This window comes from Lemur catta, chromosome 3 (assembly GCF_020740605.2).
Source record: "Lemur catta isolate mLemCat1 chromosome 3, mLemCat1.pri, whole genome shotgun sequence".
NCBI lineage: Eukaryota > Metazoa > Chordata > Mammalia > Primates > Lemuridae > Lemur > Lemur catta.
Window position 1 is genome coordinate 43833014 of NC_059130.1, and position 27408 is coordinate 43860421.

At 36.6% G+C, this 27408-nt stretch overlaps 1 protein-coding gene across 1 annotated transcript in view; it reads right to left on the reverse strand.

Moving 5' to 3' along the window:
• Positions 1-27408, reverse strand: part of MROH9 (maestro heat like repeat family member 9) — a 63177-nt gene that overhangs the window by 30184 nt on the left and 5585 nt on the right. The window contains exons 2-5 of the mRNA XM_045547391.1: positions 25386-25465; positions 24578-24713; positions 23911-23997; positions 14041-14145 (exon numbers count right to left, since the gene is read on the reverse strand). Of these exons, the coding sequence (XP_045403347.1) occupies positions 14041-14145; positions 23911-23997; positions 24578-24713; positions 25386-25465 (408 nt within the window). The remainder of the gene's footprint in view (positions 1-14040; positions 14146-23910; positions 23998-24577; positions 24714-25385; positions 25466-27408) is intronic.

A 27408-nucleotide genomic window follows, 5' to 3' on the forward strand; every position in this document is an offset into this window, starting at 1 on the left:
CTCACTCATACCTCTCTCTCTCTCTCTTTCTCTCTTTCTTTCTTTCTCTCAAACACACACACACAGAGTAATTTCTAAGTAAGAGCTCTGAAGTGACCTAGGTCATAGGGCAAGGCCATAACTGAATTGGGATGTTGGGAGTGATGGTCTCAGTAGGAGAAGGGAAGATTATAAATCTCATTCTTCTATGGATATTCTCCTTGGATTTTTTCCACCCATACTTCTTTGTAAGACTGGCTGGGGACTGCCCCTTGTAGGAGGCCTATGACTTAGGAGAATTTAGAAATAGACAGTAGTAGCTGACTCTACTTTAGGACCTAGGGAGAAATTCTCTCTTTCCCTGGATATCCTTTTCTTTGGATTTGCATTCCAGGTTTCTTTTTTCTATTTGATGGCAAGATTTTAAAAACCACCCTGTGTATGGGCCTAAGTTAAAAGGGTGACGAGTTCTCTCTCTCTATTGGGTATGATAGAGGAGGAGCTTCTCAGAGCTTAGATCACAGAAGCAGGATCATTTACAGGGGATTGGCCCTAAGGTCTTATTGTATTACAGTTTTTGCCTCAAATTTCCTCTCTGATTATCCTTTCTAATGAATTTGTGGATGTATAATCCTTAGCAGATATTTTTGTAAATTAAGCCACTAGTGGTTTCCTTCTATGCTGTTCTCCAGACAAGATCTGTCTAGGTATATGTCTCTAGCAGAGTAGATGTGGCCATGTCTAGATTGCATTTCCACTTACTTTCACCAACTAAAAAGGCATTTTTGGGGAGTGGGGCATGACCTAAGATAGGCCAAGAGAGGAGTAAGCAGTGTGGATCGTGGAGCACACTGATTACACCCTGCACTGTCCCTTTGGAAGTGTGTCAGACACAGGTACACCTCCTCAGACACCAGACTGAAAACTTTCAATATGATATACCCTGCTTTTATAGAAAATCTATCCAAGTGCTACAAAAAAGTGAAGTTAAGACCTGGAGAAAAGTAGTTTTTTAGTATTCATTCTTAAGTCTAAATACTCCTGCTTAGTGTTCTGGTTCTTTCCTCCTGGATCCCCTCCTCTTTGTAGATCTGACCTCTCCACTTCCCTATCTTAACAATAAAGATAATTTTAAGTACTAGATTCCAGAGGCAACCACCTCTGAGATTTTTAGATGCTTCTTCTGTAAGTCACCTCTATAGCTCTCTAAACAACGTACCTTCTGTTCTATTTCAACATCAGTTTGGAACATTACCTATCTATTCTTGCTATGATAAATTAAGGTTTAGAATTCAATTCCATCTTTCCACTTTGCCACAATTCTCTTAATAGAGTATATTACTCATTGTAGTATGTTACTATTTTAAATTCTTCTACTTTTGTGTTTCAATAATACTGAAATATTTTTATATCTTGCTTCCTAAAACAAAGATATCTTGTTGGTCTTCCACCTAATAAGGTAAGTAGTTTGGAGAACTCTTATTTGTCTCCAACTTCCCTCTGTCACATCTGCTTTTTGACAACTATTACCTGTACTCTTTTTTTTTTTGCATTTTTTTATTATGATAAAATTTATATATAACATAAAATGTGCCATTTAAATTATTTTAAAGTATATAATTCAGTGTGTATTGTAAAGTATATAATTTTATATAAGTATCATCACTATCTAGAATTTCTATCACCTTAAGTAGAAACCCTCTGCCCATGACAGACACTCAGACCACCTCACCCTCCCTACTTCCAGCCTCTGGCAACCATAAATCTGCTTTTCTCCTCTAAGGATTTTCCTATTCTGTTATTTCACATAAATGGAATCACATAATCTGCAGCTTTTTGTGTCTGGCTTCTTTCACTTAGTAGAATGTTTTCAAGGTTTATCCATGTTATAGCATGTATCAGACTTCATTCCTTTTTTCACTAAGTAATATGACATTGTATGAATATACCACATTTTGTTTATTCATTCGTATGTTGATGGACATCTGGGTTGTTTCCACTTTTTGGCTACTGTAAATTGCTGCAATGAACACTTGTGTGAAAGTTTTTTTATTTTTCTATTCAAGTCTGCCCTGGAAATGTGTACCAGTTTTTGTTTGAACACCTGCTTTAAATTCTTTTGAGTATATATACCTAGGATTCCTGGGCCATATGATAATTCTATATTTAACTTGTTGAAGAACCACTAAACTTTTCCCTGCACTTTTATTTTTGCATTGTTGAGTTCATAGCATTTACATTGTATTCAGTAACTTATTTATGGTTTTAAGAGCTTGGTCTACAGATTAATCCTAAAGGTTGAAAAACAATAATATGATGTCATTGTGAATAAGTAAAATTGTTTAATGCATAGGCATGCTTATTTTTGTTATATTTCCTTCGGGCACATACCTGTCTTCTCTATTCCTTTTGAGAATAAGTTCTCATCTGTACCTTGAATTATCTATTTTTTTATTATTTCAGCTTATTATGGGGGTACAAAAGTTTAGGTCACATATATTGCCGTTACCCCCTACCCCAAGTCAGAGCGTCAAGCATGTCCATTCCCTAGACAGTGTACATCGCACTCATTATGTAGGCATACACCCATCCCCTCCCCCACCCACATCTGCCCAACACCCCATTAATGTTATTCCCAAATGTGCTTTAGGTGATGATCAGTGAAACCAATTTGATGGTGAGTATGTGTGGTGCTTATTTTTTCATTCTTGGGATACTTCACTTAGTAGAAGGGGTTCCAGCTCTATCCAGGAGAACATAAGAGATTCTATATTGCCATTATTTCTTATAGCTGAGTAATATTCCATGGTATACATATACCACATTTTACTAATCCACTCATGTATTCATGGGCACTTGGGTTGTTTCCACATCTTTGGAATTGTGAATTGTGCTGCTATAAACATTCGGGTGCAGGTGTCCTTTTTATAGAATGTCTTTTCTTCTTTTAGGTAGATGCCCAATAATGGGATTGCTGGATCAAACTATAGGTCTACTTGTATCTGTTTAAGGTATCTCCATATTGCTTTCTACAGAGGTTGCACTAGTTTGCAGTCCCACCAGCAGTGTATAAGTGTTCCTGTCTCTCTGCATCCACACCAACATTTATTGTTATGGGACTTTTTGATAAAGACCATTCTTACTGAAGTTAAGTGATATCTCATTGTGGTTTTGATTTGCATTTCCCTGATGATTAGGGATGTTAAGCATTTTTTCACATTTGTTGGCCATTGTTCTGTCTTCTTTTGAAAAATTTCTATTCATGTCCTTTGCCCACTTTTGGATAGGGTTGTTTGATTTTTTTCTTGCTGATTTTTCTGAGTTCTAAATAGATTATAATTATCAGTCCTTTATTGGATGTGTAGCATGTGAAAATTTTTCCCATTTTGTATGTTGTCTGTTTGCTCTCATGACAGTTTCTTTGGCTGTGCAGAAGCTTTTAAATTTAATCAGGTCCCATTTATTTATTTTTATTGTTGCTGTGATTGCCTTGGGGGTCTTCTTCATAAATTCTTTGCCTAGGCCAATGTCTATATGAGTCTTTCTCAAATTTTCTTCTAGAATTCTAATAGTTTCACACCTAAGGTTTAAGTCTGTTATCCACCGTGATTTGATTTTTGTGAGAGGTGAAAGGTGTGGGTACTCTTTCAGTCTTCTACATGTGGCTATCCAATTTTCTTAGCACCATTTATTGAACAAGGATTCTTTTCCCCAGAGTATGTTTTCGTCTGCTTTGTCAAAGATTAGATGGCTATATGAGGGTGATTTTACATCTGGATTCTCAGTTTTGTTCCACTGGTCTGTGTCCCTGTTCTTGTGCCAATACCATGCAGTTTTAATAACCACAGCCTTGTAGTATAGTTTGAAGTCTGGTAAATAGGTACCTCCCATTTTGTTCTTATTACCTAAAATTGCTTTTGCTAAATGGGGTCTTCTCTGGTTCCATACAAAGCATAAAATTATTTTTTCTATATCTGTGAAAAATGATTTTGGTAATTTAATAGTGATTGCATTGAATCTGTAGATCACTTTGGGTAGTATAGACATTTTAACAATGTTGATTCTTCCAATCCATGAGCATGGTATGGTTTTCCACCTGTTTATGTGCTCTGTGATTTCCTTCCTTAGTATTTCAGAGTTCTCCCTGTAGAGGTCTTTTACCTCCTTAGTTAAATATATTCCTAGGTATTTTATTTTCTTTGTTGCTATTGTGAAGGGTATTCAGTCCTTAATTTGGTTCTCTGTTTGATTGTTATTGGCATATATGAATGCCTCTGATTTGTGTGTATTGATTTTGTATCCTGAGACTTTACTGAATTCGTTTATCAATTCTAGGAGTCTCTTGGTTGAACCCTTGGGGTTTTCTAGATATAATATCATATCATCAGCAAACAGTGAGAGTTTGATCTCTTCTGTCCCTATTTGGACACCTTTGATTCAGGTCTCTTGCCTAATTGCTCTCACAAGGACTTCCAGCACTATGTTGAAAAGTAATAGGGACAGTGGGCAGCCTTGTTTGGTTCCAGTTCTGAGTGGGAAGGCTTTCAATTTTTCCCCATTCAGTATGATGTTTACTGTGGGTTTTTCATATATGGCTTGTGTCATTTTTAGATAGGCCCCATCTATGCCTATTTTGTTAAGCATTCTTGTCATAAAAGAGTGTTGAATTCTGTCAAATGCTTTTTCTGCATCTATTGAGGGGATCATATGGTCTTTGTTTTTGCTTCTATTTGTGTGGTGAATTACATTTATAGATTTACATATGTTGTACAATCCTTGCATCTCTGGGATTAAGCCCACTTGGTCGTGATAGATTATTTTTTTGATAAGTACCTGGATTCCATTTGCTAGGATTTTATTGAGAATTTTTGCATCTATATTCATAAGGGATATTGTTCTGTAGTTTTCTTTTTTTGTTGTATCCTTTCCTGGTTTTGGTATCAGTTATGTTGGCTTCTAAAATGTGTTGAGGAGAACTCCCTCCTTCTCGATGTTGTAGAATAACTTTTGTAGGGTGGGCACCAGTTCTTCTTTGTAGTGTGCGAAAATTTGGGTGTGAAACTATCTGGTCTGGGACTTTTTTGGGGGGAAGGTTTTTTATTGCTGTTTCAATTTCAGTTCTTGATATTTGTCTGTTTAGGAATTCTATTTCTTCCTCACTGAGCCTAGGGAGGCTGTGTATTTCTAAAAATTTGTCCATTTCCTCCACATTGTCCAATTTGTGTGCATAAAGGTTTTTGCAGAATTCATAGATGATACCTTGTATCTCTGTGTTATCAGTTGTGATTTCTCCTTTCATGTTCCTGATGTAGGTTATTAGAGATTTTTCTTTTCTGCACTTGGTTAGTCTAGCAGGAGGCATGTCAATTTTGTTTATCTTTTCAAAGAACCAACTTTTTGTTTTATTAGTCTCCCATATGGTTTTTCTGTTGTCCATTTCATTTAGCCCTGATTTGATCTTATTAATTTCTCTCCTTCTGCTGGGTTTGGAGTAGGTCTATTCTTCTTTCTCCAGCTCTTTGAGTCTATTCATTAGGTTGTCTATTTGTAAGTTTTCTGCCTTTTTGATATAGGCATTTATGGAAATAAATTTTCCTCTCAGGACTGCTTTAGCTGCGTCCCACATATTTTGATAACTTGTGTCTCCTTTTTCATTTAGTTCAAACAATCTTTTGATTTCCATCTTGATTTCTTCATTTATAAAATAATTGTTCAGGAGAAGTTTGTTTAGCTTCCATGACTTTGACTAGATATGAGAATTTCTGTTAGGGTTAATTTCTACTTTTATTCCACTGTGTTCTGAGAAGATGCATGGTGTAATTTCTATTTTTTTAAATTTTTTAAGACATGCTTTATGTCCTAGGATATGGTCAATCTTAAAGAATGTCCCATGAGCTTATGAGAAGAATGTATATTCAGTGGATTTTGGAGAGAATGTCCTGTGAATGTCAGTCAGGCCCATTTGTTCTAGCATTCTGTTTAACCCCATTATTTCTTTGTTTATTTTCTGTTTGGAGGATCTCTCCTGTGCTGTCAGCGGGGTGTTGTAGTCTCTGGCTGTTATGGTGTTGCTGTTTATCATTTGGTTTAGATCAAGTAGTGTTTGCCTTATGAATCTGGGTTCACCTAAGTTAGTTGTATACATATTAAGTATAGTTATGTGTTCTTGTTGAACTGTACCCTTCACCTGTATATAGTGACCATCTTTGTCTTCATTACTTTTGTTGACTTAAAAACTAAGTTATCTGAGATTAAAACTGCCACACCAACCTTCTTTTGGCTTCCATTTGCTTGAAATATCAATTTCTACCCTTTTATTTTTAGTCTAAATGCATCTTTGCAGGTTAGATGAGTTTCCTGGAGACAGCATATACTTGGCTTGTGTTTTTTATTCATTGGGCCAGCCTATGTCTCTTGAGTGGGAAATTCAAGCCATTCACATTTATTGGGAGAACTGATAGGTGGGGCAGATTTCTGTTCATCCTGTTGGGTAGAACTTCATTGCTATGTTTTCTCTCTTGAGCCATTGTGGTATCTGGCCTTTGATCTTTAGCTCTTGAGTAGTTTTACTTTTGTGGGTCTTTCTTGTACTGGTCCATGTGCAACTCTGTTTTGAGTACTTCTTGGATGGCTGGTCTTGTCTTGGTGAATTTCCTCTGTCTTTGTTTATCTGAGAATGCATAGGCATGCTCCTTTTGCCTATATTTCCTTTGGGACATACATGTTTTCTCTATTCTTTTTGAGAATAAGTTCTGATGTGTACCCTGAATTATCTATTTTTGATAGTTATTTTTTTCTTTTTATTTAACTTTTTCTGTCTCTTTTACTTGTAGATTTTCCCCAAATGTCACAAATTATATTTAAGAATATAATGCCTCTTGATGGGGTTTTGTGTGTAAGCAAGGCTTGTTACCTGTATACTTTGCATTAGATTGACTAGAGGAGAGGTTGGGGTCATGTTGAAGTATATCTAAACAGAATGCAAGATTCTTTTCTCAGGGAACATAGCAATGGTTTTGAAAAAGAAAGTCCTCAAATTTTGTCTGTCAATGTGTGTCAAGGGAAATGGGAGGCAGGACAAATTCTTCTGTATACACTTGCAATGAATCCATTTAATCAGTGCATGTGTTTCAGCCCTTCTTTGACTCCCACTCTTCATCATTAATGTGCTTTCCAAGCTCCAGTGTCTCTAGGGCTCCCCAGGGCAAACTCTCTCCCTTTTCAGCTGTTTCCCTGCCTAATGGTCATGGTCATGTCATTCAGATCCCCTGTTAGGCTTTATCACTTACCATCTTCCATCTATTCTGTCTTCTAGAAGATTATCCAAATCTCTAGCCCATTGAAAACCCTTCACTAATTCTCTTTGTTGCTGTGGATTTTTACCTTTGTCAGATGTTTTTACTATCATTTTGTGAGGACTCTGGAAGGAGAGGAGATAAACATATGTGGACAATTTGTTAGCTTTAGCTAGAACTCCTTCATCTATCTTTAAATGCTGATGTGCCAGAGGAATGAAACTAGGAAATATCTTTTTCTGTTAATGCTATGACATGTTTTATTCACATTTCTTTGCCTATTGAAAATTAAATAGTTTAACTGAAAGAACAAATATTCTTTGAGTGTAGGAGTTTGTTTACCCTAACGAGAACATGGGTTTTGGGAGGGGAATTATCACTTTAAAAAATGTTTCTGACAGAATACAAATGATAGTCAAGATTGTTCAATAGGACAAGTGTCTCTGACACTCTGAAAGACCTAGGTAAGCATGATTATGAAGAAAAAGTCTATCCAATGTATGAAAAGTACAGGATAACAAAATAAGTAGTTATACTTAGTTAATAAAGGGCAGAGCAAATATCCATTGTTTATAATGTCTCAAATATGGAGATATGCAGACTAGTCCTGTAAGAATCTCAGCTTTTAAATTATTAATAATATTTTCAATTCTTTTATTTTATATATATGTCTCTGCCCCCATTAATTTCACTGACTTAAATATCTTTAGAAGACATTATTTTAAAGAGAAAGCTAACAGTGAAGTTTCACTCTTCCATGACTGTTATGAGCTGGTTGATTCTAGCTTTTAGTTTCAATGTTCTGGAAAATGCTGATGTGCTTCCCCCTGGCGGCATTCAGTGATCATTGCAGAACAGACTGGTTACCCAAACAGATCTGTTATAGCTAGCAACCCTCAACTAATAATTTATGGGAGACTTCTGCTACCTATGTGAATTTATACATTTATTTTTTCACAGTTGAAAGGTGGAATGAAATTTACTACAGTAAAGTTTATTCACAGTTCGAGAGGGAATGAATTTTACTACAGTAATTGAAAGAGAGAAGAGGAAGAAGTAATAGAAGATGAAATTACAAAATGTCTTGTCTGCTACTTGAGTGGCATTCACTAGAATACACACACACATACATACACACACACACACATATATATAGAATAATATATATGCATTCAAATGCAGAGGGGAGCATGTGAACAGGCCCTAGTCAAATTGTTGGCATCAAATACTTGCTGAGTGCATAACATGTCTTGGGGACTGTGCAGAAAATGGCCTTGAGTGGCGAACTGTACTTAATCTCAAGTATTGCTTGCAAAATTTTCTATGGTGAAACTTCTGGACATTTGTATGAACAGTAAAAGATATTTTAGAAGTTCCCAGATGAGAGAATCAGAAGATTAAACAAGCCACTCAGTCTCTCTCTTGGACTGAAATATGGGATCAAAATGATGCAAAGAACACCATGAACTGTATTCCCCCATATAAGTAAATTACAATATGTTCCAAAGACAATTTTCAACAAAATTATACAAATTCAGATATGTTATAAGGCTGATGTAGATTTTTTGTCTCAATGTGTCTGGGGACTGTTTATACAAGTAGCAGAAAATGGATACTTAAAGATGGTATTGTGAATGCATGTGTTTCCCACCCCTTTCACTCATATCTCCTTCTGAAATGACTAAAGCAATCAGATAAGCAACTAGTAGAGTATGTTTAATAATCACTGTGAAGGATGAGTTGGGAAAGAGAGACTGAATATACCATATCCACAAGAGAGAAATGTTCATAGATAGTTTGAGCTTTCTGAGAAGGCTGGCAATGAAGTCATTCAAAGTACAGACAACCTGAATTCATTAATTAATTCCAGGAGTCTCTTGGTTGAGTCCTTGGGGTTTTCCAGATACAACATCATGTCATCAGCGAAGAGTGAGAGTTTGATCTCTTCTGTCCCTATTTGGACACCCTTGATTCTGCTCTCATGTCTGATAGCTCTCGCAAGGACTTCCAATACTATGTTGAAAAGTAATGGGAACAGTGGGCAGCCTTGTCTGGTTGCAGTTCTGAGTGGGAATGCTTTCAATTTTTCCCTGTTCAGTATGATGTTGGCTGTGGGTTTGTCATATATGGCTTGTATCATTTTTAGGTAGGTCCCATTTATGCCTATTTTGTTAAGTGTTCTTATCATAAAAGGGTGTTGAATTTTGTCAAATGCTTTTTCTGCATCTATTGAGAGGATCATATGGTCTTTATTTTTGCTTCTATTTATGTGGTGAATTACATTTATAGATTTTCGTATGTTGAACCACCCCTGCATCTCTGGGATGAAGCCTACTTGGTCGTGATGAATTATTTTTTTAATCAGCACTTGGATACGATTTGCTAGGATTTTATTGAGAATTTTTGCATCTACGTTCATGAGAGAAATTGGTCTGTAGTTTCCTTTTTTTGTTGCATCCTTTCCTGGTTTTGGTATCAATGTTATATTGGATTGGTAGAATGTGTTGGGGAGAATTCCATCCTTCTCGATATTGAAGAATAGTTTATGTAGGATGGGCACCAGTTCATCTTTGTATGTGTGGTAAAATTCAGGTGTGAACACATCTGGACAAGGGCTTTTCTTTTGGGGAAGGTTTTTTATTGCTGTTTCAATTTCAGTTCTTGATGTTGGTCTATTCAAGAGTTCTATTTCTTCCTGATTGAGCTTGGGAAGGCTGTGTGTTTCTAAAAATTTGTCCATTTCCTCCTCATTTTCCAATTTTTGTGCATAAAGATTTTTGTAAAATTCATAGATGATGTCATGTATCTCTGTGGCATCGGTTGTGATTTCTCTTTTCATGTTCCTGATGGAAGTTATTAGAGATTTTTCTTTTCTGCTCTTGGTTAGTCTAGCCAGTGGTGTGTCTATTTTATTTATCTTTTCAAAGAACCAACTTTTTGTTTTATTATTGATTTCCCTTATAGTATTTTTGTTGTCTTTTTCATTTAATTCTGATTTGATCTTAATAATTTCTTGCCTTCTTCTGGGTTTGGGGTCAGTCTGCTCTTCTTTCTCCAGCTCTTTGAGTCTATTCATTAAGTTGTCTATTTGTAAGTTTTCTGTCTTTTTGAAATAGGCATTTATGGAAATGAATTTTCCTCTCAGGACTGCTTTAGCTGCATCCCATAGATTTTGATAAGTTGTATCACCTTTGTCATTTAATTCAAAGAATGTTTTGATTTCTGACTTGATTTCTTCCTTTACAAAATTGTTATTCAGGAGAAGGTTGTTTAGCTTCCATGACTTTGAGTAGGAATGAGAGTTCCTGTTAGGGTTCATTATTACTTTTATTCCACTGTGATCTGAGAAGATGCATGGTATGATTTCTATTTTTTTAAATTTTTTAAGACATGCTTTATGTCCTAGGATATGGTCAATCTTAGAGAATGTCACGTGAGCTGATAAGAAGAATGTATATTCAGTGGATTTCGGGTAGAAGGTCCTGTAGATGTCAGTCAGGCCCATTTGTTCTAGCATTCTGTTTAAGTCTACTATGTCTTTGCTTATTTTCTGCTTGGAGGATCTGTCCTGTGCTGTCAGTGGGGTGTTAAAGTCTCCAACTATTAAAGTATTGCTGTCTATCATTTGGTTCAGACCAAGTAGGGTTTGCTTAATGAATCTGGGTGCTCCTAGGTTGGGTGCATATATATTAAGTATGGTTATGTCTTCTTGTTGAATTGTGCCTTCAGTAAAGTCTCAGGTCACAAAATCAATACACACAAATCAGAGGCATTCATATATGCCAATAACATTCAATCGGAGAACCAAATTAAGGACTCAATACCTTTCAAAATAGCAACAAAGAAAATAAAATATCTAGGAATATATTTAACTAAAGAGGTAAAGGACCTCTATAAAGAGAACTATGAAACACTAAGGAAGGAAATTGCAGAACACATAAATAGGTGGAAATCCATACCATGCTCATGGATTGGAAGAATTAACATTGTTAAAATGTCTATACTACCCAAAATAATCTATAGATTCAATGCAATTCCTATTAAATTACCAACATCATTTTTCACAGATTTAGAAAAAATAATTATACACTTTGTACAGAATCAGAGAAGACCCTGTATAGTAAAAGCAATTTTAAGCAATAAAAATAAAATGGGAGGTATTGATTTGCCAGACTTCAAACTATACTACAAAGCTGTGGTTCTTAAAACTGCCTGCTATTGGCACAAGGGCAGGGACACAGACCAGTGGAACAGAAGAGAAAACCCAAATATAAAACCATCCTCATATAGCCATCTAATCTTTGACAAAATAGACAAAAACATACTCTGGGGACAAGAATCCCTATTCAATAAATGGTGCTGGGAAAACTGGATAGCCACATGTAGAAGACTGAAACAGGACCCACAGATTTCACCTCTCACAAAAATCAAATCATGGTGGATAACAGATTTAAACCTTAAATGGGAAACGATTATAATTCTATAAGAAAATGTAGGAAAGACTCTTACAGACATTGGTCTAGGCAAAGAATTTATGAAGAACACCCCTAAGGCAATTGCAGCAACAACAAAAATAAAGGAATGGGACCTGATTAAATTAAAAAGCTTCTACACAGCCAAAGAAACAGTCACGAAAATAAACAGACAGCCTACAGAATGGGAAAAAATTTTTGCATACTACACATCAGATAAAAGACTGATAACAAGAATCTATTTAGAACTCAGGAAAATCAGCAAGAAAAAATCAAACAGTCCTATCAAAAAGTGGGCAAATGACATGAATAGAAATTTTTCAAAAGAAGATATAAGAATGGCTAACAAACATATGAAAAAATGCTCAACATCCCTAGTCATCAGGGAAATGCAAATCAAAACCACAATGAGATGCCACTTAACTCCAGTGAGAATGGCCTTTATCAAAAAATCCCAAAACAACACATGTTGGCGTGGATGCGGAGAGACAGGAACACTCATACACTGCTGGTGGGAATGCAAACTAGTGCAACCCCTGTGGAAAGCATTATGGAGATACCTCAAACAGATTCAAGTAGACCTACCATTCGATCCAGCAATCCCATTATTGGGCATATACCCAGAAGAACAAAAATCATTCTATAACAAAGACACCTGTACCCGAATGTTTATAGCAGCACAATTCACAATTGCAAAGATGTGGAAACAACCCAAGTGCCCATCAATCCACGAATGGATTAGTAAATTGTGGTATACGTATACCATGGAGTACTACTCAGCTATAAGAAATGACGATGATACGACATCTCTTTGGTTCTCCTGGAGAGAATTGGAACCCATTATATTAAGTGAAGTGTCCAAAGAATGGAAAACCAAGCATCACATGTACTCACCAGAAAACTGGTTTCCCTGACCATCACCTAAAAGCACATCGGGGAAGGATACCAATTGGATACCAGACTGAGATGGGGGGTGGGGGGAGGGGATGGGTGTATGCCTACATGATGAGTGCGTTGCACACCCTCTGGGGAATGGTCATGCTTGAAGGTGCTGACTCAGGGAGGTGCGGGGGAGGGGATGGAGGTATGACTACATGGTGAGTGCCAGGCGCGCTGCCTGGAGAATGGACACACTTGAGGCTCTGACTCAGGGGGATAGGCGGGATATGGACAATGTATATAACCTGAACTTATGTACCCCCATGATGAGCTGAAATAAAAAAAACAAACAAAACAAACAAACAAACAAAAAACTGTAGACAACCTCAGTAAATATTGACAATTATGAGATAGTTGTTTCTTTGCCACTTGACAGGCAAAATTAAAATATTGTATAATATCCCAATGTTTGTGAAAGTATGGGGAATTGGATACTATAATAGTCACAAGAATGCAAATTAGAGGACAATTATGCATTACTAAACTTTAACTTATCATACTCTTTGATCTGACAGTTATTTTTCTAAGCGTTTCTAAGTATATACTCATATACTTGTACATTTTGTTTTGTTTGAAGTAGAAAAAATTAAAATATACTTCAATATCCATCAACTGAGAAATAGCTAAGCAGATCATAATACATCAAAACTATGAGATATATGCTGTGCTTGAAAGAGTGAAATAAATCTACATATACTGACAGGAAAATATCTGTAGGACATATTATTCAGTGAGAAAAACAAATCGCACAACTATGTGTAAAAATGATGTAACTGTAGTAAAGAACACTAAGTAATAAAGCTATGTATCTCAGCGTGTGCATGGATGTGTGAGTGTGTGCATAGATATGTGGGTGTGTGCACAGAAAGTGGTTGAGCAGCTCACACATCATACTGGCATGGCTAAGGATGGGGTTGGGGTGGAGAGGTTAGTAAAGGAAGACTTATACTCTACCATGTTTTAGAATGAAAGTATTTGAAAGTTACTCATATAAATTTAAAATAAATACGAATTTCAAAATAGTTTAGAAAAAATAAGAAGGAAGATGAGGATGAAACAATTTATAAAGTTACAAATAATGTTGATTGTGGTTCGTAAAGGAGAATTCAGAAAGTCAGCAAGAACCTGGTTTTGACACACTCATACTGTTTGTGTAAACATAATACATCTTAATCAACTCTGCTCTGATTAACACAAAGTCGCATAGGATATTGACTCCTTTCCTGATATCCCAATCTACCAGCACAATAATACCAAGCAGGCATTTAGGGCTCTCAAAATCCAAGACATGGAAAGCAGCACTATGGAAATGCAATCTTCAGAATCAGGTGGCACTATTGCACTCTGTGACTTACATATCTCCTGACTTTCCTGGATGCAAAGTGTAACACCCTGCTGATGATCACCATTATTCTCTCTTGCAGGTATGAACCATCTTGACTCATCCACACTATCATTTCCTGTTGGAAACACAAAAGTCATCCTAGAACCATGGTATTTCCACTTCCCAAAGTCCCTTCCTTCTCATCTTCAACTTCACCAATTCAGGGGCCCATATGGTGTCCTGATTATTTGACACTTAACCATCTTTGATCTCAAAAATACAGACAAGCTAGTTGTTGTCTAGGATACTACTTCATCTACTATAGTAAATACATCTTAGTTTTATTTTATTTAATTCTATTCAACAAATATTTACAAACATCCACTATAATAGTCACTTTGTCAGGCATCATGAAAAGTTTAGCACAAGGCTCTGATGTGATTATCAGCTGTTTTTGCCTCCTCTTTTTCTTACAAAGTATGTATTCCCCCTTTGATTTTGATTTTTATTTGTTTTTTATTTTTTTTATTTCAGGAAATTATGGGGGTACAAACATTTTGGTTACATGTTATGACTTTGCCACATCCCAACCATGATTTGAGATGTGTCCTTTTCCCCATTGCAATGCTCACCGCGTCCATTAGTTGTGAGTTTATCCACCCTCAACCCCACTACTCCTAAAGAATATTACTACTGTGTTGAATATTACTACTCAGTGTTGATTGGTCAGTGCCAGTTTGATGGCGAGTACATGTGGTGCCTATTCTTCCATTCTTGTGATACCTCACTTCGAAGGATGGACTCAAGCTCTATCCAGGAAAATATAAGAGGTGCTAGATCACCATCATTTTTTATAATTGAGTAGTATTGCATGGTATACATATACCATATTTTATTAATCCACTCATGGATTGACAGGCACTTGGATTGTTTCCACATCCTATAGTGAATTGAGCTGCCATAAACATTTGGGTGCAGATGTCTTTATTATAGAATGACTTTTGTTCCTTTGGGTAGATACCTAATAGTGCTACTGCTGGATCAAATGGTAGTTCTACTTGTAGCTCTTTGAGATATCTCCAAATTCTTTTCCATAGAGGTTGCACTAATTTGCAGTCCCACCAGCATCTGCTTTTCAGCTTTAAAAGACAATTGAAATCAATCTGATCCTGAAATGTCATCTTTTCCTGGAATTCCTCTGCAAATTCACTACCCAGAAATATGCTGGCTCATGGTTGGAGAGTACATTACTGGAGGCGGTTTAGTCAGAAAATTCTGGCAACTTTTAATTCAAATTTCTCTTGTTCTACCTTCTATTCGTTCTAAATCCTCAGAAACAGGGACATATTTACAATGTTGGGAAGGGAAGAAAACTGTATATGCCTCACATAACAGTCACCAATGACAAACTTCTTAAGGCGATCTGTTGGGGTTCATTGTATTTATGCCAGTAAATGGTTGCCCAGATCTCTTCCCCTTCACTTGCTCCCATTGTGGATACTGTTCTGTTTTCTAAAGTAGAAGAGTTTCTAAATCTTAGATGGCTCAGACTCTGCCTTTTCCTTTTCAGGAATGAGGTTTTAGCTCTTTTTGTGCATCAGGGGAGTTTTTAGCCATGGTAGGTATGGGTACCTACTCTCTTGCTCTCCCTACTTCTTGGTTTCTTATGCCCTTTATATCATTTTGTGCCCGTGTGTATGCATCTATTAGCTCCCACTCATGAGTGAGGATATTTGGTGTTTGATTTTCCATTCCTGAGACACTTCACTTAGGATAATTGTCTCTGGTTCCATTCATGTTACTAAAAATGACATTTCATTCCTTTTTCTGGCTGAGTAGTACTCCATGGTATGTATATATACCACATTTTCTTTAACCATTCATGAATTGAAGGGCACTTAAGTTGATTCCAAATTTTAGCAATTGTGAATTGTGCTGCAATAAACATTCACATGCAGGTGTCTTTTTGACAAAATGACTTCATTTCTTTGGGCAGATACCCAGCAGTGGGATTGCTGGATTGAATGGTAAGTCTATATACATTTCTTTGAGGAATCTCCATACTGTTTTCCATACAAGTTGCACCAATTTGAAGTCCAACCAGCAGTGTATAAGCATTTACTTCTCTTTGCATCCACACCAGCATCTATTGCTTTTTGACTTTTCAATAATAGCCATTCTGATAAGGGTAATGTGGTATTGCATTGTAGTTTTAATTTGCATTTCCCTGATGATTAATGATGTTGAGCATTCTTTCTTATGTTTTTTGTCCATTTGTCTATCTTCTTTTGAAAAAATTCTGTTCAGGTCTTTTGCCTACTTTTTGATGTGGTTATTGTTTTCTTTTTTTTCTTGCTGATTTGTTTGAGTTCTTTGTAGATTCTGGATATCAGTCCATTATCAGATGCATAGTTTTTGAATATTTTCTCCCATTCTGTAGGTTGTCTATTTGCTCTGTTGATTATTTCCTTTGCTGTGCAGAAGCTTTTTAATTAAATAAGTCCCATTTATTTATTTTTGCTATTGCTAAATTCACTTTGGGGTCTTAGTCATAGATTCTTTGCATAGGCTGATGTCCAAAAGAGGTTTTCCTAAATTTTCTTCTAGAATTTTTATGGTTTTATGCCTTACATTTAAGTCTTTAATCCATCTTGAATTAAGTTTTGTATATGGCAAGAGATAGCAATCCTGTTTCATTCTTCTGCATGTGTTTATCCAATTTTGGCAGCACCATTTATTGAATATGGCTTCCTTTCCCTATTGTATGTTGCTGTCTACTTTGTTGGAGATCAGTTAGTTGTAGGTAGATGATTTTATTTCTGTGGTCTCTATTCTGTTCCATTGGTTTATATCTCTACTTTTGTACCAGTATCATGCTGCTTGGGTTACTATAGCCTTGTAGTATAATTTAAAGTCAGGTAATGTAATGCCTCCAGATTTGTTCTTTTCACTTAAGATTGTGTAAGCTATTCAGGCTCTTTTTTGATTCCAAATGATGCTTAGGATTATTTTTTCTAGATCTGTGAAAGATGATGCTGGTATTATGATAGGGATTTTGTTGAATCTATAAATCACTTAGGACAGTATGGACATTTTAACAATGTTTATTCTACCCATCCATGAGCATGATATGTTATCCATTTGTTTGTGTCATCTGCAATTTCTTTCATCAGTGTTTTGTAGTTCTCCTTGTAGCAGTCCTTAATCTCCTTTGTTAAATATATTATTAGGTATTTTATTTTCTTTGTAGCTATTATGAATGGTATTGAGTCCTTGATTTGGCTTTCTGCTTGACTATTCTTAGTATGTAGAAATGCTATTGATTTCTGTACATTGATTTTGTAACCTGAGAATTTGATGAAGTTATTTGTCAATTCTAGGAGTCTTTTGTGGAACTAGATACAAGATCATATCATCAGCAAATAGGGATAGTTTGAACTCTTGCTTCCCAATTTAGATGCCCTTCATTTTTCTCTCTTGCGTGATTGCTCCAGCTAGGACTTCCAGCACTATGCTAAATAAAAGCAGTGACATCTTTGTCCTGTTCCAACTCTTTTCCCCATTCAGGATGATCTTGGCAATGGGTTTGTCATATATGGTTTTTATAATTTTTAGGTATATTCCTTCTATGCCTAGTTTGTTAAGGGTTTTTATCATGAAAGAGTGCTGGATTATGCCAAATTGTTTTTCTGCATCTATTGAGATGATGATATGGCCTTTGTTTTTGCTTCTGTTTATATGGTGAATCACATTTAATGATTTGCATGTGTTAAAACATGCATCTCTGGGATGAAACTCACTTGATTGTAGTGGAGTTTTTTTTTTTGTTTTTTTTTTGATGTACTGCTGAATTCGGTTTGCTAGTATTTTGTTGAGGATTTTTGCATCTATGTTCATAATGGATACTGGTCTGTAGTTTTCATTTTTTGTTTGTTTCAGTTTTGGTTTCAAGATGATACTGGATTCATAGAATGAGTTAGGGAGGATTCCATCCTTCTTGATGTTATCGAATAGTTTCTGTAGGATAGGTGGCAGTTTCTTTTGTAGGTCTGGTAGAAATCAGCTGTGAATTTACTTGGTCCAGAGATTTTTTTTTTTGTCAGGAGATTATTATTACTCCTTCAATTCCGCTGCTCATTATTGGTCTGTTCAAGGCTTCTGTTTCTTCATGATTCAGGTTTGGGAGGTTGTGTGTTGCCAAAATTTATCCATTTCCTGTAGGTTTTTTAGTTTGTTTGCATAGAGGTTTTCATGGTATTCATGGATGATATTTTATATTTCTGTGGTATCATTTGAAATGTCTTCTTTTTCATTTCTGACTGAGATTATTTGAATATTTTCTCTTCTATTTCTGGTTAATCTGGTTAATCTGGCCTATCAATTTTGTTTATCTTTTCAAAGAACCAACTTTTGTTTCATTTCTGCTTTGTATTTGTTTGTTTTGGTTTCCATTTCATTTAGTTCTGCTCTGAGTTTTGTTATTTCTTGTCTTCTACTGGCTTTGATTTTGGTTTGTTCTTCTTTTGTAATATTAGTTTGTTGAGATATGACATTAGGTTGTTAATTTGTGATCTTTCTGTCTTTTTGATGTAGGCATTAAAGCCTACAAACTTTCCCCTTAAGGATGCGTTTACTGTATCCCATAGGTTTCAAAAGCTTGTATCCCCTTTGTCATTCAGTTCAAAGAATCTTTTGATTTCCATCTTAATTTCATCATTGACCCAAGGATCATTCAGTAGCAGGTTGTTTAATTTCCATGACTTTGTGTAGATTTGAATGTTTCCATTAAAATTGATTTCTAGTTTTATTCTACTGTGGTCTGAGAATATACATGATATGAGTTCAGTGTTTTTGAATTTGCTGAGACTTGTTTTGTGGCCTAAAATGTGATCAATCTTGGAAAATGTCCCATGTGCTGATGAGAAAAATATATATTCAGGCCAGGTGCAGTGGCTCACGCTTATAATCCTAGCACTCTGGGAGGCCGAGATGGGTGCATTGCTCAAGGTCAGGAGTTCAAGACCAGCCTGAGCAAGAGCAAGACCCCATGTCTACCAAAAATAGAAAGAAATTATCTGGCCAACTAAAATATATATAGAAAAAATTAGCTGAGCATGGTGTCGCATGCCTGTAGTCCCAGCTACTCGAGAGGCTGAGGCAGTAGGATCGCTTAAGCCCAGGAGTTTGAGGTTGCTGTGAGCTATGCTGATGCCATGGCACTCACTCTAGCCTGAGCAACAAAGCAAGACTCTGTCTCAAATAAATAAATAAATAAATATAAATTTTAAAAAAGATAAAAAAAAGAAAAATATATATTCAGTAGTTTTTGGGTAGAATGTTCTGTAAATGTCTGTTGGGTCCATTTGTTCTAGAGTCTTGTTTAAGTCTAGTGTTTCTTTATTCATTTTCTGCTTTGATGGTCTATCCACTTCTGTCAGTGGATGTTGAAGTCCCTGATTATTAAGATGTTATTGTTTATTTCTTTGCTTAGATATAGAAGAATTTGCTTTATGAAAATGAGAACTCCTGTGTTAGGTGCACATAATTTAAGACTATTATGTCTTCTTGTTGAATTCTTCTCTTTACCATTATGAAATGACCACCTTGGTCTCTTTTTTAACCATTATTAATTTAAAGTCTATTTTATGTGATATAAGAATGGCTATACCTGCTCACTTTTGGTTTGCATTTGCTTGGAGTATGTTTTTCCATACCATTACCTTGAGTCTGTGTGAGTCCTTGTGGTTTAGATGTGTTTCTTGGAGACAGCAAGTATTTCAGTTGTGTTTTTTCATCCATTCAGCCAGTGTATGTTTTTTAAGTGGGGCATTCAGATGTTCATGTTAAGTGTTAGTATTCAGAAGAGTTGATGCTCTTCTGTTCAACATGTTGGATGATATCTTATTTTTTTACCCCTTGTGCTATTGTTTTACAAGTGCTGTGAGCTATAACTTTTGGATGTTTTTGCACTGATTGGTATTTATTGTGCTGTTGCATTTATAATGCCCTTTTGATCATTTCCTGTAGGGTGGGTCCAGTAGTGACAAATTCCCTTAGTGTTTACTTGGGTGGGAAAGACTTTATTTCTCCTTCATTTATGAAACATAGTTTAGCAGGTTACAAAATTCTTGGCTGGCAGTTATTCTGTTTTAGGAGACTAAAGATAAGACCCCATTCCTTTCTGGCTTGTAAAGTTTCTCTTGTGAAGGCTGCTGTTAGTCTGATGGGTTTTCCTTTGTAAGTTCCTTGACATTTTTGCCTCACAGCTCATAGGAGTTCCTTCTTCATGTTGACTTTGGCCAGTCTCATGACTATATGGCTTGGTAATTCCCTTTTTGCAATGAATTTCCCAGGTGTTTGTTGAGCTTCTTGTATCTGGATGTCTAAATAAGACAAGAGAAGTTATTCTCAATTATTCCCTCAAATAGATTTTCCAGGCCTTGAGGTTTTTATTATTCACTCCAGGGATGCCTGTGATTCTCATATTTGGCCATTTTACATAATCCCATATTTTTCATAGACTTTGTTTGTTCCTCTTGATTCTCTCTCTGTTCTTTATTTTTGACTGGGTTAATTTGAAAGAGTTATCTTCAAGCTCTGAAATTCTTTCTTCTGCTTGGTGTAGTCTATTCTTAAAACTTTCTACTGTTAGTATGTTTAAACTAGCACTGTATACTACCTGCAACAATAAACATACTATTGTAGGAATTAAAAAAAACTTTCTACTGTTTTTTGTATTAACCTAAGTGAATTTTTTATTTCCAGAAGGTCTATTTGGATTTTAAAGAATATATTTATCTCTTTAGAAAAATTTTCATTTATTTCTTGAACCGTTTTACTGGTTTCTTTGAGTTGATTTTCCATTTTCTCCTCGATTTCACTAAGCCTCCCTACAATCCATATTTGGAATTCTTTATCTGTCATTTCATTATTTTCATTTTGGTTGGGATACATTGCTAGAGAGCTGGTGTGCTCCTTTGCAGGTGTCCTTTCACTCTGACTTTTCATATTTTTGGAGTTCTTGCACTGACTCCTCTCATCTGAAGCAGCTGTTGCCTCTTATTTTTGGATTTTATTTGTTTAGAGGAGGCTTCCCCCCACCACTCTTCAGGGTGTGTCTGTAGCATATGTTAGGGAAAGATCTGTGGCTTTGCTTGTGGGTACTTTGATGAATGTCTAGGTACTGGATGGAAATCTTGGTTATAGATATCCTTAGTGTGGTGGTTTTCTCATTTCCTAGTTATTTGTAGGCGGTAGTGGTGTTGTACTATATGCATGGGCAGATTCCCTATCTCTTGTTGACAAGGAAAGATGAAGGTCTTTGAAATATTTTCTTTCCCCAGCCCTATGGTCTTCTTAACAGGGTGAATTACACTGGGATGCTCAGTTTAATCTCTGAGATAGTAGGTGGTACTTGTGGGTAAGAGTCAGCTACATCCTATATGATTGAGTTAGTAAATGCTGTAAAGGGCTGTACAAATTGTCCTCCCTAAAAGCAGGTGGTACTTTACAAAATGAGCCAGCTACAGTGTTGGTTTTTGGAACCTGTGACTGGCTCTAGATGATCAGGAGAGGCACTCAGATGTCCTACATGGTGGGTGGGGTCCAGGAGCTCCCAGGGTACTCCTTATTCTCCACTACAGCAGAGGTGGGTAAATAAGCGGAGCTGGGCAGGGCTGAGTCAGACAAGCTGGTGTTCAGCCTCCACAAATGTGGGCACAAGCGCTATCTCAGCAGGAGTTGAGGGTCAGCTCTCGGGCCACTGAGGAAAGCCACAAGGGAAAGGCTGCAGTGGCCCCACCATTCCAGAAAGTCTTCTTATGGGGGAGGGGCCATCTGGAATTCATAGACTGGCTTTCAGGAATGCCTTTTGCCCTTCTCCCTCCTCCACTATGCTGAGGTCTCCATCTGGCATCTGGCCACAACAAGGAGCCCAACTAGCTGAGCTCATCATGAATGGCACTGTGGGCTGGGAGCTTCCCTGCCCAGGATCCCTCCCTGGGCCAAAAGCATGGCTTTTCTGTAGGTGGAGGGATGCTCCATGAGTTTTCTGTGACTCAGACCCACTTTGCACTACCTTTTCAGTTCTGCCCACATGGGCTCCCTTGCCTACCAAGATTAGTTTATAAATCTCTCCTCTGTGTCCCTGAGCAACACAGTCAAGTCCTGAGGCTATGGGATCTGGCCTGCAGGCCAGTCTCCTGGTCCTCCAAGTTCAATCCCTGAGCATATCAGAGAGAAGTGTGCAGGTCCCCAGTTGCACATGGAGTGCTCAAGTATCCTTAATGTCCCTCTGGTCAGGGTATGCCCTAATTTGCTAGAATAGCCACATGCGTAGCACCAGGGAAGGCTGGCAGGCAGGGAGCTCAGGGTCTGAGCATCCCTTAGTCTGCTGCAGGTCTTTAAGACTAGAGGTATGAGCCCCACTGTCTTTGGAAGTCTCAGTGTGGTGGGCATATCAACAGAAGAAAAGCAGGCACTTCTGAGAGCCCTGATTCAGTTGTCCCTTGAGGCACCTGTGCCACTGAACAGGAGTGGGCAGGGGAAAGGAAGGGGAGAAAAAGGATCTGAATGGAGGAAAGTTGGCACTCTTGTCCTCTTTGTCCATCTCCCTGGAACGCAATGAATATCCAAGCTCTGGGATCACACTGCTCACCTGGGACCCATCAGCCCCTGTGGCCACCATTAATCTGTTCAGGAGTTGGGATATGCTTGTGTGGAGACCAGTGACATGAAAACTGAGGGGCTGAAGCTCTCTGGGGAGTACAAAGGGACACAGTGGGTGGAGAAGCAGTATGGTGCACACTGTCTCGGCGTGGGTCTGTAGTGAAGTGGAGCAACCCTGAGGGGGCTGGCAGCCCAGTGCTTTGTTTTCAAAAACCTTCCAGTTTACTGACATCAGCAGCTTTTGGGCTCTTGATGGTAGCGAAGCTCTCCAACAGTTCAGGAGCCTGCTGACCACTGGAGATATGAGGGAGGGAGAAACAAATTCCTCACCTACCCTTTCCACAGGACTCCAAGTTTCTCAGGGGTTGACCTCTGCCAAAATCTTGTTCCTTCTTGTTCTGCTCTGCAACTTCTTCCCATGGAATCTCTGACAGGTTCTGGCACTTTTCCCTCAGAATTACACCTGAGCTGTTCCTTCCCCCCCCACCCCCCATCTAAAACTTTTCCTTCTTTCTGAGTCGATCTGGCAACCAATGTCTCTGGCCAGCCAGCTTGCCCCACCCTCTTTACTTAGATGTATTTATGATTTGCACAACTCATGGATGCTCCTGATAGGTTAAGTCAATGTGTTTTCCCAGTATTTCTAGATAGTTGGCCTCTGATGTAAATATGTTGGGATGCAAAACTGAAGACTATGAGACTTCCAGAGTAGTCTTCTGTCTCTGGTTGGGATGCTAAAAACACAATGAGGTCTTGGCTGTAAAAAGGGGGGGTATGGAAAGTTGTTAGGCCATCCTTAGATACAGTAATATCCATGAAGACAAGATGCACACAAGATTCCCCAGCACCAGAGTTGATGGGGAGGAAGCATGCACATAGGCACTGTCACAGCATAGTTCATTGTTATATAAACTTGAAAGTAGACAAGGTAATAATAGTCTCTGCTCTTCCATATTGTGTTCACCCATATATTGCCAGATAAGACTTGGCTTCTCAAGATGGCTGCTGATGCCATCTCCACAAAATTGAATTCTTAAAACTATGCCTCTGTAATACACATAAAGAGAAATGCTTTCATTTTGGGAATAATGTCACTCCTTTGGAGTTAAAAAAAGTTTCACCCACCAAATACTTGAAGGAGATTCAAATATGGCAAATGGAAAATAAGTGAAACATAGTGAGCTCTCCAGATTTATGATAAGAATACCACACTACTTATTTTCCCTTATTTTACCTGTAAGAGCTGTAGTTTGTAGAGGTCTTTAGACACTAAGATCAGAAGAGTGTCTTCATATGTGTTTAAAATATTCTGGTATAAATTCTGAAATACAAAAATGTTGCACAACCAGTCAACCAACTGTAGATAAAATTTTACCTAATGTCTACAGCTTTGCATCTGTGTGTTCTAAATTCTCCCCATAAACTGAAGATAAGAAAAAGGAGAAGTGTTTACACTGATGGGACTCCACCTAATACTATATACTATGAATTCCTTCTCTATCTCATACAGCAAATTCACTATGTAGCAATGCTGAAGAAACAGAAACCACTGACATTTGCTAATCTTACTATAGGACTCTTCCTACTTCCACTTTTCTCTGATTCCTATTCCCTTCTAGGAAGCACTTGCCAGAAAACTCCCTGCCCTTGCTAAACCAATTAATCAAAAATATCTTCATTCATTTGTTCCAGTAAATCCTAAACAATCCATTAAAATCCCATGGATTGTAGAATTCACAAGGAGTCTAGGGGTAAAAATTAGTACTAGAAGATGCTATTTATATTATCTAAAAACAGTGAAGAGGAAGACTACAAAGATCATGACCTACTGAGACACACTCTGCAGGATTACTGTGGTGCATAATAATGTCTAATTATCTTTAAAAGAAGAAAAATCTTACCACCAGGTCCTCAACATCTTCGTTACTAGTCCCCATTTTTTTTACTTTGTCAAGACTTGGTGTAGCAACTAACATTTTAAAAGATGACTTTATTATCTTCAATTGATTTTCAAATTGCAATAAGGGGTCCACAAAGCTGGGAAGAAAACAATATAATTACTAAACTGATGAGAGAACAAATATAATCTCACTTTGGTGGCCTTTCCTTAGCAACAAGAGAAAATAAGATTCAGCTTTGGCTTTATATGACACACAGATCTTAAATAGTCTCTTAAAATGAAAATGATTCTTTAAATATAAAGGAATTAATTTTGTTATAAATATAATCTATAATCTATAAATCTGTAAAATAATCTTTATAGAATCTATAAATTCTATAATCTATATAATCTATAATCTTATTTAGAAATCGGAATATAGTTCTCCATAATAATGCAGTGGTTACATTCCCAGCCATGTCCACAAAGACATGCTAAACTTTATACAGTTGAACTATATTACTGCCAAATTTTCAATAATCATTGATAATATGTTTTTCACTTTTTAATATTTCTGACATTGGGATGCATCTTCAAATTGATGGCAAATGAAACTCGCCGATAAAAAACTAAAAAGATTATCTGCATGTATATGCAATAAAGTAAGATTGGAAGGAGTATGAGACAGAAATATTAATAACAGTTGCCAAATTAGAATAGTGGAATTTGGGGTAATTTTAAAATATTTTACAATTATGGTTGTTTAAAAATATATAACATTTTAAAGACATTCAATCAGTAAAATAAGAGAGCTTTACAGCTTACCATACCTTGAGTTCATGGCCAAGATCATAGATTGATGACTTAAGAGGCCTGAGTATACATCCAATAGGCTGGCAGCTATATGCATCTATGTGGGGGAAAAACAAGAAACAATCATTACAGACCACTGAAGCTTATAACATTATGTGTATTTCTCCCTTTTACAGAGACTAAAGGAAACAAATCAGATTAGAAAATAAGGTCAAGAGTTCATGTATTGAGATCAGATGACTGTAATTTAAAACCACAGTAGATTTTGGCCTAAATGGTGGTCTTTTACAGCCAACTATGCTTATATAATTACCATTTCCAGATAGCATTTTGTTAGGGATGCTCTTTACCAGGTGTACTTCTGTACACCACTGTAACTGTTAAGTGCAATCTACTCAGTGTGTAATCTACCTATAAAAATTCCAGAAGGGCAATTGAAATCAGGTCTTACTAAAGAATGACTAAATTCGTGTTATGAATAAGAACCACAACAGGTCAATGCACAGCTGTCTAATATAACTATTTATCCTTTAAAAGTGATAATTAAAGGAATTCCATTAAGAATTTATCATTCTTTTTTCAAGAGTTCTTTTTTTCAATTAGCCAAAGCAATCTTGAGAAAGAAGAGCAAAGCCAGAGGCATCACACTTCCTGATTTCAAACTATAATACAAAGCTACAGTCATTAAAGTGGTATGGACTGGCATAAAAACAAACACATGGACCAATGGAATGGAATAGAGAGCCCAGAAATAAATGCACTCATATAAGTCAACTAATGTTTAATAAGAGAGCCAAGAATATACAATGGACAAAGGGTAGTCTCTTCAATAAATGGTGTTGGGAAAACTGGATATCCATATGTAAATAAATGAAACTGGACCCTTATCTTATAATATTAAATATATACAAAAATTAATTCAAAATGGATTAAAGACTTAAATGTAAGACTGGAAACCATAAAATTCCTAGAAGAAAACATAGGGGAAGCCTCCTTTACACTGGTCTTGGCAATGACTTTTTGGATAGGACACCAAAAGCACAGGCAACAAATGCAAAAGTAAGCAAATGGGACTACATCAAACTAATAAGCTCTGCACAGCAAAGGAAACAATCAACAAAATGAAAAGGCAATCTATAGAGTGGGAGAAAATATTAAATATTTGCAAACCATACATGTGATAAAGGATTAATTTCCAAACTATATAAGGAGCTCATACAACTCAATAGGAAAAAACAAACAAACAAACAAACAGATAACCCAATTTAAAAATGGGAAAAAGGGCCTCAATAAACATTTTTTCAAAGTAGATATACAAATGACCAACAGGTACATAAAAAACGTTCAACATCACTAATCACTAGGGAAATACAAATTACAACCGCAATGAGATATTCCCTCACTTAAATGCAGGTGGCTGTTAGGATGGCTAACATCCTGTTAAGATGGCTATTATCAAAAAGACAAGAGAATACAAGTGAAGGTGTGGAGAAAAGGGAACCCTTGAATGCTCTTGGAGGGAATGTAAATTGGTACAGACATTATGGAAAACAGTATGAAGGTCTCTAAAAATTTAAAAATACCCCTGGAAGTGATTCATCAATCCAACCTGTGGGTATATATATCCAAGGAAAATAAAATCAGGATCCCAAAGGTACATCTACATCCCCATATTCATTGTAGTATTCACTATTCACAATAGCTAAGATATAGAATCTACCTAAGTGACCTTCCATGGATGAATGGATAGAGAAAATGCAGTGTAAGATATTGAGGGATCAAAAAAAATTCAAAGCTATCAGATCATGGGATTTCTTAAGATGTTACTACTCAGTATCTAAATAGTAGGAATCCCAGAGAGAAATAATGGAGAACACATAAGGAGGAAAATTTTCCAATCAATAGTGCAATATAATTTGTCAAGGAATAAATGGCTGGATCTTTAGATTGAAAACACGAGTGAGTGCCTAGTATATTTGAATTTAAAAAATACTTTTAGACAGATTGTTCTAAAATTTCAGTTTACCAAAGATAAAGGTA